The sequence below is a fragment of the Somniosus microcephalus genome, chromosome 11 (assembly GCF_052327205.1).
Source record: "Somniosus microcephalus isolate GS21.2 chromosome 11, FLI_Smic_1.0, whole genome shotgun sequence".
Lineage (NCBI taxonomy): Eukaryota > Metazoa > Chordata > Chondrichthyes > Squaliformes > Somniosidae > Somniosus > Somniosus microcephalus.
Genome location: NC_140997.1, coordinates 202048263 through 202061505, shown reverse-complemented (window position 1 = coordinate 202061505; position 13243 = coordinate 202048263). Strand labels below are relative to the sequence as shown.

The following is a 13243-nucleotide window of genomic DNA, read 5'->3' as shown; positions in this document are numbered from 1 at the left end:
GATGTAACCTGTCACCCCTGATCCTCTCTAACTTTTACCGCTGCACAATAGAGAGCATCCTGACGAACTGTATCATAGTATGGTATGGCAGCTGTAGCTACTATGACCGGAAAGCCCTGCAGCGGGTAGTCAAAACTGCCCAACGCATTACCGGCACCCGGCTACCGACCATAGAGCACATATACCAGAAACACTGTTTACGGAGGTCACGGTCCATCATCAAAGACCCTACCCACCCCAGCCACAGTCTGTTCACCCTCCTGCCATCTGGGAGATGCTACAGATGCATTCGCACCCGTACGACCAGATTTAGGGACAGCTTCTTTCCCAGGGCTGTCATCCTACTGAACTCCACAAATAAACTCTAAAGCCTGCACATCTGCCAATGCACTTTATTATGGTTATGTTTATGTTAATGTATTACAAGCCAAATGTATGTTGAATGTTTAAATGTCTTAATCTAAATGTACACTCTCGGGAGCCGCAAGCCTACATTTTGTTGTACTGCACTTGTGCACTAACAATGACAATAAAAAAGTTGATTTGATTTGATCAGAATTTCTACCCCTATGTTCTGTAGTGGGAACTTGGTGGAAACCCCAGAGAAACAGAACAAATGACTAAACGTTTCTCAAAGGTTTTTGCGGAAGTTATGGTGGGAAATCAGGAGAGCTCCATGAAAATTCAGGACCCTTGATTGCATGTGAGACTTTCACTAAGGTGATTGGAAGAAAGACAGTGAGTGAAGGAACACCTCCAGTTGAAAGATAGAGTTGTAAGGGGCATTGCTAGTAAATAACTCCAGCACTTTAATAGAGTGTGAAGGGAGGTCAGTGTAAGAAGCAAACATAGTTGGTGCAGTGCATTGTTAGAAGGTACAGCTGACTCCTCTTACCTTGTCTGACCTGGTAAGGTCTTTAGACATTTTTCTTGCGATGAGGAGCAGCATGTGGAGTGGTGGAATTGACAGTCCTGGCTACTTCCCGCCACTGTCCCTGAACAACCCTCATTGGAGTTCTCCATCTCTCCATTCCAAAGAGGGTCTCCTTTCTGTCTGTAACATTTTTCAGGAGCACATCCACAACTGCATTATTAAATCTGGTGGCCCTGTGTCTGCAGCAGTCCATTAAGACATCTATGCAACCAGTCTTGGCGGTCAGTATGAAAAACTCTTCTGATGATGCCTGCCCATTTAAGGTACTATAATGTTTTAAGTCTTCAGAAGCATTCTTCTTCCTGCCCCAAATTAATGAGCTCTCAATCAAAAGCAATTACAATGCCTGGGGCTTGCCCGAGTTATACAAATCACACTGGTCCTGGAAGAGACAGTAGTGTGAGCGCTTATACTAACTACATTTCCGCCTCACCACAATCATGCTGGTAATCTAGCCCCTGTGGAAAATCGAGGTTGGAATTTCACCCTGATTTCCCACAAGGCAGATTCATGATTTTGATGTGCTCCTGGGGCAGGTGGTAAGTTGAATCTTTAAACTTCCTCCACTCTGACTGGGTCACAGACAAAGTAGTGTTCACTTGCAGAATAATATCCTATGGACCGCATTTTGCACTTGGCTACCAGTGACAGGTTATCACCAATGACAGTTCCAGTATTGCCTCTTTCTAATGGTTTTCACGTTATGATGGTAGCTTACATATATAAATATTTAAATATCCACCCAGCAGACTCCGTGTATTGTAAGAGGCATTTTTATCAACAGCTCTAAGCACTGCAGAAAGGAGAGAAACTCTGCCTTTGTGGCAACAGGATAGTCGTTAACATGTATCAAATGCAGTTTGAAGACCTGCCCAGAATTCTGCTTTGCCAAGTACAGTTTTGTTTGATCCGACAGCTTCTAGTTAGATTCATCTCCAGTGTTATCAATGTGAAAATTTGGGTAAAGGTCCAACAGGACCACCACCATGCAAAATTACCCTTATCCAGCTTTTATGATCCATGGTGGTAGCTACTTTTTGCCAGTACTAGAGGGGAAAAAGGAAATAAAAAACCTGGCCACTAGCTGTTAACAGCTGGTAAAAATAAACCTTAAATCTGGAAGCAATACTGCCTGGGACCATTGTCGTGCTTTCAAAGAATGGCACTTCGGATTATTTATTTCAACACTTTAAAAGATTATTGTACAAATAATTCACTTCCAATGGGTGCACACCCAATAATGCCAAGTGACATAATTCATATGACATTGCAATGGCACTTTACCTTTCACCAGTCAGTCATGCAGACTGTTGTATTTAATGGAAACTATTCAATAGTGTGCTGAACCAGAATTATAGTGGTTATATAATGGTTGGGGTCTATTACCAGGTTAGATGACACCAGGTGGATACAAGTTCTGGAAACTCTTTACTTTCACAATAAAACTACTTGAAAAGGAAGCCAGGTGCCAGTATGCAAAATCTTGCTACAAACACAAAACTATTCAATGATAAGTTTGCTGCACTTGTGCATTGTACAATCATAGCCCATCTTCCAATGGTATTAACTGAAAGAAATCAATAGCAAATGCTCGTTTCCATGGCTACCATTGCAATGGAGAACTGGGATTAAAGTACATACCTCAAACGTTGGGCTGGATTTTCTCAATGGAGATATGCTGGAGGCGGGACTTCTGGTTTCCGGGTTTCAGTCCCGCCCCCAGCGACGTCTGACCAACCCATGCTATTTTCCCTTGATTGGCCTTGTTAAGCCGGCGGGCTTACCGGCCAATTAAGGGAAAGCCGGTGACAGATGACATCAGTGTATGACGCTTCATCTGTCTCAAATTTTTTGACAGATGAATTGTCAGCATTTGACAGCTTTGAGAAGCTGTCAAACACAGACAATCTCTGTTCTAAGGTGAGCTCTTGCACACAGGCTCACCAAGACCTCTCTCCTCAGCAGAAAGCAGATGGCTGCTGCATCTGAGAATGCAGCAGCCATTCTGTCATCTCGGCCATTGAGATGAGGCACCTTCGGACCCTCAAAGGTTGAAGCCTGCAGAAGGAAGCAAAGGTAAGGAAACTTTTTCCAACACTTTACACTCACCTCTCATATTACCTGTCCACACTTGCACCCATCACTCACCTCTACAGCTGACATTTCGACCCCTCTCACCCCCGCAGACGCACTGCTCGCCTTGCTGACCCTGGCGGGGTTTCCTGACGTTGGGAAGCCTGCATCAGCAGACGTAAAATGGTGAAACATTTTTAACATGGTTAACAGGCAGTTAATTGGCTCTAATCCCCTTCCTGCCTCGAGGAGACGGGTCCCTGCGTGAGTCGGGGACCCGCCTCCCGGGAAGATGGTTCGGAGGCGGGTTGGGACCCGCTCCCAATTTTTCCCATTTTCTCAGCAGTCCCGCCTCCAAACCCGCCTCCTCAGGTCTGGTAAAATTCAGCCCATAGAGCTAGCACTTGCACAGGCATGATGGGCCAAGTGGCCTCTTCGCTACTGAAATGTCTATGAATCTACGCTCATGATGCACATTACACCCAACTAGGTAGTGATACAAGCTCAGCCCCAGGACTTCTGAAAATCTTCCATTTTTTCTTAAATTACTTTTTAAACTAACAATACGAAGAGAAAGTATAAAGAGAAAGCACTCCAGGTTCTATTGGGCGTGATTTACCTAATGCATGGAACTAATGCACTATGATTTTGTCATTTGTGTGTCATTCAGTCAGGCCCAGTTGGATAAATATTCACCCATGTACATCATTCAACTGTACAATTCTTTTACATTTACACTCCATCCCACTTACATGACACAGTAGTTATTATAAGTGAAATTATTCTTCTGAATTGTTAGGTCATTTCTCCATCTATTGAGGTGCAAAATTATTTTATCATCTATGAAAAGTAATTTTTATGTAAAATACATTTTGAACCTCACTACTTTGGTGATTGTGGACTTAACGTGGGCGGTGCAAAAAGAGATGATCAATCAACGCAACAGTTAAACTGATGGATGTTTTTAATTTTTGGTTGGACATGAACTTTTCCAAACACTTACTAACAAATGACTTTTCCATTTATAATTACTCTCATAAATGAAACCATTTACTTGGTCTGTTTCAAAAATAAGTTTACTGCAACACACCGTGGCAGAGAAATAATACATTATTGATGGCAATCCAGCATGTTCTTACCAAATGAGTGTTTGTCTGTTCGCCTCGTCTCTGATTTCTTTTTTATGACCATCTGTGTAACAACTAAAATGCTTAATGTACCTGAAAGGGCACAGGCATTTAATCTTAATGTCGTCAGCTTCACTGAGGCCAGATAGATTCAAATTTCCAGGAGAATTGGATGCTGGAGCTGGAAATGAATAATGAAAGGCACCTTTATTGAATCGGATTGGTAAATTTCTGCTTTTGCACGATCTCATTTTTATCCTGTCATTGAATCTTACTTGCTTCTGGCAGATGTTAATGAATGTTGGCGCTACCCTGGTCGACTGTGTGCACACACTTGTGAGAATACCCCTGGGTCCTATTACTGCACTTGCAGCACTGGATTCAAACTAGCTCTTGATGGCAAGAACTGTGAAGGTATTTTAATCATTGTGTTGGTCAATGGTAAAAGCAATAGCAGTGAAAACATAAGCCAGCATGTGCACCGTAAACATATTGAGCAATTGTGTTAGAAAATAATTTGGTAAAGAATGTACGCTTATGAAAAGTACAATGCCTAATTTAAAGTTGTCTCTGATAAGGTCACTCACTGAAAAGAATATTTTTGATACCTCTCTGTACCATTTTATTGTGTAATCTTCAATTAACAGTTCAATTTCCTTTACCCTTGGAGGTTCACCTCTTCCTGGTCTCAGTTTAGAAAGTTCTTAATGATCACTCCAAATATTGGATAGTCAGGGGCTTCTAAACTCTATAGGAAACTTCTGTAGCAATGTTCAGGGAACCTGTAGAAGAAGTGAGCACTGTCATTTCCCATCTCCTGCTTCATTTTCTTACAGAAGCTTTGGAGATATTGGGTGGGGTTCTCCTCTGCGATCCTGCCCAAAATCCTTCCACATGTACACTCATGGCCACTCAATCTTGTCATCTCAAGTAACCTCAGACCCTCTTGGTCACCATCATTGACAAGATGGTCTCCAACTAATGCCAGATTCCATTTTCCTACATATCCCCTGCCTGTCCCTATGCTGTACTGTCACATTCAGTCCATGCAAGAACGACCCCAAAACTCTCTCCTTAACACCCTCTCTAATTTGTCCTCCCTTGCTTCTAGCCAGCTCCCTGTGATGATATCAACATTTTTGTCAATCTTATTTATAACTACCTCACCTCCACCTTCCAGGGTCTTGTTCCTTTCAGATCCTGAAGTGTCTCCCACCCCACTATTCCTGCCACCTCTTCAGCCTCAAATTACAAAGTGGTAAGCTAGAACAAATGTAACATTCATCTGGCTTGTCTCCCCACGATCAGCTCTGGCTGCACCGCCTCAAGTTGTATCCTCTCTGCTTCTCCCTGGCCAAAATGCCCTACAACTCCCAAACCCTCAAGCAATAACCCACCTCACCTCAGACTCAAAATGCAAGGAGCTCAAGGACTTCCTTGTGTTCAAAGCCAGCTCCATCGGTGTAATGTCCTCTTCCTCCCCATTACACCTCCTCTGTTAATCCTAGCCTGGCCCTCCCATTCCCTCGGCCTTTCAACACCATCATTTGCCTTTCAATTAACTGTGCCCTCACTCTTCCTGTTCTCTGCCTTTTCTCCACTACCCCCACTTCAGCACTCAGGTCACTCATCTCATCCATGAAGCTCACCACCTGCTCTCTCAATCCTATTCCATCCCAGTTCCTGACCATTCAACTTCCACATCTCATTGCTATGCTTGCAGATATCACCAATCTTTCTTATCTGACACTGTCCCCACCTCATTGAAAATAACTGTCATCACTCCCCTCCTCGGGAAACCCACCCTAAACCCTGCTGCTTTCTTCAAGTGCCATCTTAGAGTTGATTTTAACTTGCGAGGACAACCAGGAGTGTTAGGGGCTGAAGCTGGCAGCGCTCCGTCTGTCCCCCGGAGCATGAGGTCCGGGAGATTTTTGCTCCTGGGCCTCATTTACATGCCTCAACACGGACTCTCGCCTGAAGCCAGTGGGAATGACGTCACCATCAGTGGGTCAGGCCACCAGCGTGGAGCCATAGAGATGGTCCATGGCAAGGTAAGTACAGATTTTGGGGAGGGGGGTTGGCAAGACCATGATCAGGTGAGGAAGAGGCCAAATTATCCTTGTGGGGCCAGGAGGAGCACAAAGAGTCTTTAAGTGAGGAGCTCTATATAAATGAGTGGGTTTCCTCTGTGTGAGGAGATCTATATAAATGCAAATTGTTGTTGGTGTTGGATATCACAGCAGCTTATTTATCTCAAAAGTATGGAATTTGTATCCTTGTTATTTTCCAATGTTCTGCCCTCCCTTCCTCTCATGAAGTCACTGACTGTTTGCTGGGGTACAGTTCCACACGTGCCTGTCACTCTGGTAACTTGCTCAAGTGGCCATTGTTCACCTGTGAGCCTTGACAATTCGTGTCGGCAGGGGACCATCAAAGCTGAACCGGATCCTCCACTCAGCTGAAGGTTACACATGTGCACTTTCAGCAAGGGTCCCTGGATAGTGATCATGAGCAGGGACACAGGCAGATTTTCCTCTTCCTATTCCAGGGGCATTGATGCCAATTATCATGCCCCTACTGCCACCATGGCATATTTGTTTGCTACAACAAAATTAGGAAGTCGGAGTTCATTTCAGTAGTCTGATGTTAAAGTTACACTTATTTATGAAATCCTTCATTGTAATTCTCAAAACTGTTACTCAGAAGTCACAAGGTGATTTTTATTTGGAGAAATTTGATGCCACAACCTTTATAGGTTATTGCTGAGCGATCTTGTTTTGATCCCAATATGGAATGGTATTTAAACAGAGAACAAAACCATATAGCATAGAAACAATGAAGATGATTGGGCAATTTTATCTAACTGCATATATTTCTCTGTAGATATAAATGAATGTGGGAACAACCTATGCGGTCAGGAATGTGCCAATATCTATGGCTCCTACCAGTGCTATTGCAGACAAGGCTACCAACTCAGTGAACTAGATGGACATTCCTGTGAGGGTAAGGAGAACCAAAGCAAAAAATAAATAATTCTTATTTCAATAGTCCTTTACATGGCTAAGTAAGGCGCTAAACCAACTACAAAGTCTTCACCCAAATGCTCAAGAAAAGGTAGCTGTTAAAGTGTAGCTATAACACTAGAGCACTTATTTTCGAACAAGAGATCATAGTTTGGATGACAATCTTAATTGACATTTACATTTGAGCTTCTCCTCTAGAGCAATGTAGGAGTTGGTTTATCTCAATTAATGTGCGAAAGAGGTTACTGACTGGGAGAGAATGCTTTCCTGTATTGCTCATGAGAGTAGCGTGAAGGTATTGAACTAATTTGGATGAAGGAAGAGCGGAAAACATGCAAAAAAAATAACAGGGAAAATAGTAACACAATAAATGAAGGTTGATTAAATTTGAGGGACTGTTTGACACAAGGTGTTAGAATACAGTCCTTTCATCTCTCTTTATAGGTGTCAATCTAGGTTAAATTGACATGATGACACATCAGTGTAGAGTATTGATACTATTGGAGTGATTAGACACTTCATATAAAACGATCAATTATTATGTAGTTTTAATATACACACAGCAGCCACATGGCACAAACAAAATGGTGAACACCCTTTGACCATTTTGTCATCATTTCTTTTCAGAGAACTTCCCACACGACCCGCACATGCTTAATACTATACAGTACGCCACGTCCCTCCCTTTTTGCTTCACAAAGTCCATGAAGTGACAAGGGAGCTTTTGCGACTGCGATGGTCTCTCTACATAAGGCCCTTCCTGATGACTCGCCTCTGGTCTCCCTTTGCGATTTTCATTTGGCCCCTGTTCTTCCACCTCCATTCAACACGTTTCTTTTTCCTGCTTGGATCCCTGCCTGATTATCCACGTATCCCACCAGCTACTTTACGAGTAAACTTCACCCCAGCTGGTGACTGTATGGTTAGTTCTCCTCCATCTCTCCTCACCACACTTTAGGGTTGGGCTTTGAAATTCACTGTCAGTTTACCTGTTTTCAGCACCTTCACCAAAACGTGACTGCCAACCTTACCCTCACTCACATGGTGGCTCAAAGAGTGGTGGTGTTGTGCCGTAGATCTGGCAACTTCCTGCACAGCTCATATCCAAACTTTAACTGAGCTGGAATCATACCATTGTTGCCTGTGGGGTGCTCCATTTCCTGCTTCAGTCTTTCTTTTCTGCCTGTGCCACTTGTATTGCCTTCAGTTGTGTACTGCTTAGCTGCTCCACCTCACCATTAGTCTGTGGTTAGTACGGAGTTGTAGTTCGATGTTCCACACCATATACCGCCAAAAATTTGTTTAAACTCTTCAGCCCCAAATTGCCTACCTCTACACCTCCATCCCCCACCACGATGGCCTGAGGGCGCTCCGCTTCTTCCTTGAACAGAGGCCCGACCAGTTCCCATCCATCACCACCCTCCTCCGCCTGGCTGAACTTGTACATTGAACAACTTCTTCTTTGATTCCACTCATTTCCTCCAAATCAAAGGTGTCGCTAAGGGTACCCGCATGGGTCTTAGCTATGCCTGCCTTTTCGTGGGATATGTGGAATACTCTTTGTTCCAGTCCTACTCGGGTCCCCTCCCTCACCTCTTTTTCCGGTACATTGATGACTGTATTGGTGCCGTTTCCTGCTCTCTGAACTAGACAATTTCATTCACTTTGCCTCCAATTTCCACCCTTCCCTCACCTTCACATGGTCCATCTCCGACTCTTCCCTTCCCTTCCTCGACTTCTCTGTCTCCATCTCTGGGGATAGGTTATTGACCAACATTCACTACAAGCCCACTGACTCCCACAGCTACCTGGACTACACTTCCTCCCACCCCGCCTCCTGTAAGGACTCTATTCCATTCTCCCAGTTTCTCAGTCTCCGCCGCATCTGCTCTGACGATGCCACCTTCCATACCAGTGCTTCCGACATGTCTTCCTTTTTCCTCAACCGAGGATTCCTCTCTACCATGGTTGACACGGCCCTCGACCTCATCCGTTTTATCTTCCGCACTTCTGCCCTCACCCCTGCCCCTCCCTCCCGGAACCACAATAGGGTTCCCCTTGTCCTCACCTTTCACCCCACCAGCCTCCACATTCAACGCATCATCCTCCGCCATCTTCAACATGATCCCACCACCAAACGCATCTTCCCCTCACCTCTCTTTTCAGCATTCCGTAGGGACCGCTCCCTCCGAGACACCCTAGTCCACTCCTCTATCACCCCCAGCACCCCTTCCTCTTCGCCCGGCACCTTCCCGTGCAAGTGCAGGAGATGCAACACTTGCCCTTATACCTCCCCCCTTCCCACTGTCCAGGGCCCCAAACATCCCTTCCAGGTGAAATAGTGATTTACTTGTACTTCTTGCAATCTAGTATACTGTATTCGCTGCTCACTATGTGGTCTCCTCTACATTGGGGAGATCAAACGCAGATTGGGTGACCGCTTTGCGGAACACCTCCGTTCAGTCCGTAAGGGTGACCCCGAGCTTCCGGTCGTCTGTCACTTTAATTCACCGCTCCATTCCCACTCAGGCCTCACCATCCTCGGGCTCTTGCATTGTTCCACGGAAGCTCAGCGTAAGCTCGAAGAACAGCACCTCATCTTCCGTTTTGGCACTTTACAGCCTTCCGGACTCAATATCAAATTCAACAATTTCAGATCATAACCTCGGCCCCTATCATATTTATATATTTTTTATCCACACTTTTGGTTTGTGCCTTTTCCTTTTTTTTCTCTCCCACATGGCAGCTGTCTTTCATTCTGCCAGCGCATTTCACACTTCATCTAGAGCCATCTTTTGTTTCTTAATCTGTCCTATTGCCATCTCGTCTCGCCTTGAATATCTCTTAATGTCTCTTAATCGCTCCTGCCTTCCATCCTATCACAGACCTTCCCTTTTGTTCTTTCATCCCCTTCCCCATTTCCCAGCCCCCAACTTGCTTTTTCATCTGTTTCATTTTCTGCTTTTTTCTCAGTTCTGAAGAAGGGTCTTCGACCTGAAACGTTAACTCTGTTTCTCTCTCCACGGATGTTGCCTGGCCTGCTGAGTTTTTCCAGCATTTTCTGTTGTTATTTGAAATTGCCTACCATTGTTGGTTTGCAGAGAAAGCCACGCTCCATACATCATCTCATTAAAACTTATAAAACTTATAAAATTCTAACAGGACTAGACAGACTAGATGCAGGAAGGATGTTCCCGATGGTGGGGGAGTCCAGAACCAGGGGTCACAGTCTAAAGATAAGGGGTAGGCCATTTAGGACAGAGATGAGGAGGAATTTCTTCACCCAGAGAGTGGTGAACCTGTGGAATTCTCTACCACAGAAGGCAGTTGAGGCCAATTCATTAAATATATTCAAGAAGGAGTTGGATATATTTCTTAAGGCTAAAGGGATCAAGGGATATGGGGAGAAAGCAGGGACAGGGTACTGAATTTGGATGATCAGCCATGATCTCATTGAATGGCGGAGCAGGCTCGAGGGGCCGAATGGCCTACTCCTGCTCCTATCTTCTATGTTTCTATGTTTCTATCATGAAGATCCCCTTCATTGCCTTCACTATGTTTGCCATCGTAATTTCTTTCAATACTTTGACCTGAAAAACCTACTCTCAAAGTCCACAACTGTCAGCAAATATTCGCCACTTGGTAGAGCTCCCATAAAGTCTGCCACCAGATCTTACTGTGGTCCATGTGGTGGTCTGCTTCATACCAATGGTTCAGGTGGAGAAAATTATCCTACCATTTGGCAGCCATGGCAATGCTTGCCCACCCGTTCTGTGTCCCGATCCATTCCTGGCCGCCACACTTTCAACCTCAGTCATTTCTTCATTTTTACCACCCCTTGGTGTCCTCGTGTACCAACATTAAGAATTGCTCCCTTAGGATGACAATTCAGTCCTCTCTCATGGCCAATTAGCCCAGCACACAATGTTCCTCTTTCACAGGAAGATACTCTGGGTAATGGCCCTCGTCCCAATGTCCAGATTGGTTGCATTGCCGAATGTTTTACAACACCATGTCAGCAAAGGATTCCTTTCTATTTGCCTTAGAGACAAAAAAAACTGACATCACTTCTTCGGCAATGACACATACCTCCTCAACTAGGCGACATCCCTTTCCATAGTGTCCTTGCGGGCTCAAACGAGACAACACATAACTGGCCAGGCAAAACAAAATGCTGGCACAGTACAAAATTCTCTTTTCAGCTGAAGGCACATTGTTGGGGTAGTGTAGAGTTTGCTCAACTTTGCTTCCAATCCTCACGGTACTTGACCTGGAAGCTTTTGACGCTGCCCTTGATCATAAAAAGTGGAAAAATCTTCCATTCCCAGGACTCATATCCATTACCTTGTGGAGCACAAAATTCAGCATTCTCCCCCGCAAAAAGAAACAAAGATTAGTCGTCTTTTTTCTTTATTTTAAAATAAAGATGCATTGTAGCATACAGTAACTGGCTTCTGACCTGCTTGGAAAAATGAACACGTTTGGCCCAGGATCAAAACTTTGTCACAAACTAAATTCATGGCGGAGACAAGCTAGCTTTTTTTATGGCATGGAGATTTCAGGCCTACTATCCATCGACAATATGTTGCTATAGTTGCCTAATGTTTTTGATAAATTAGTTTTCTAATATTACTGCTGGTATATAAATGAGCTCCTTTTACATTGTGCTACAATATTGAATCATTTATCAGGTTTTCAATGATACAAATTGTGTACAATATACTGTAATCATTATTTTTAATGTGTCATTTCATTAAATAGAAATCATAAGCCAACAGAAAATTAAATCAGTAGCTTGTCGATTTTCTGTTTTACAGTAGATATTGACACAATGCATTAATGCACATGGGTTTGATCTGATTTTTCAGGACCTGTTCTACTGAAGACCGTTAACATTATTCCATTAACCAAACAATTGCTGAATACATTTCTAATCTTTAGTATATTAGCTAGACAATAGAGATAGAAACTGGCTAAACACGCAAACCGAACAGCCTGAAGTTTCTGATTAACTGTGGGCTTGGTGTCTCAGGGGAAAATTATCTTTAAATGTTCAACGAATTGCAATAATAATATTTCAGTATTTCAACCAATTGCAATGAAAGATAATATTTTCAAGTAAAAAACAAAGTCCTAATACCAATGTAGCAAAATGTGCATCTGTAGTTCTAGCATTTCCATTTTCATTGAAGATTAAAAAATACTAAATAAACTAGGGCCACTTTCTTTAGGTGTATCAAGATCAAGACAAATTGATTTCATAAATATAACCACTGTTAATTAAATAATTCCATTGTGTAATACTGCTGTGCATATATTCGGTGTGAATATGCAATCAAGAACTTAGATCCTGTTGCCACCTAGTGGTCGAATCTCTCCGAATATCTCTGAATCCTTTGTTGTATTTGCTAAAGCAAATTTTCATTTCAGATATTGATGAGTGTGCACAAAGTGGAGGCACACTCTGTACATTCCGCTGCTTGAACGTCCCTGGCAGTTATAATTGTGCCTGTCCTGAGATTGGTTATACCGTGTCACCTAATGGAAGAACATGCAGAGGTAGGATTCTTCCTCATTTGGTTCTAATTTCTCACACACACACGCCCCTGAATCCTCTCTATCTTGGAACATTATTTTACATTGTACAATTTATGTGATCATTAAGGTATCTTTTTATACAGTGTAAATAGAGTTTCTGGTACTGTAGTTAAATATTCACTTTCTCATGATTGTATGTTCTAACAAAAATTATTAAGGGGGATTTAATTCCTCCTCTGCAGTTTGATAAGTCTGATGTTGGAAAATGTTGCAATGAAAGCTCGGTAGACACCCTTTCTGTTTGAGTTGTTGTCATTTCATGGGCTGACAGTTGGAGCAATATCTGATTTCTGAACAAAATTAGTCTAAAATTTTTACCAGAATCCTTTCTTTTGGGGTCAAAAATCAAATTTTCCTGGTCAGAAATTACCCCCCCCTCCCCAGAAAATAAGTTTTGCAATAGCAGAGCTCATTTCCCCTTCAATAGAATGTCTCAGCTGCAAGATGTCCTCTTTTCACTAAAACACTACACGTGAAATTTTTAT

General features: G+C 43.2%; 1 protein-coding gene across 7 annotated transcripts in view; it reads left to right on the top strand.

Annotated features, from left to right (window-relative positions):
* The window catches only part of fbln2 (fibulin 2), a 250620-nt gene that overhangs the window by 205719 nt on the left and 31658 nt on the right, over positions 1-13243 (top strand). For 6 of the 7 annotated variants that reach the window (XM_086001702.1, XM_086001703.1, XM_086001704.1 and 3 more), the window contains 3 exons: positions 4423-4548; positions 7021-7140; positions 12591-12719. In XM_086001702.1, coding sequence (XP_085857828.1) covers positions 4423-4548; positions 7021-7140; positions 12591-12719 — 375 coding nt within the window. The remainder of the gene's footprint in view (positions 1-4422; positions 4549-7020; positions 7141-12590; positions 12720-13243) is intronic. The other variant, XM_086001705.1, reaches the window with a different exon arrangement.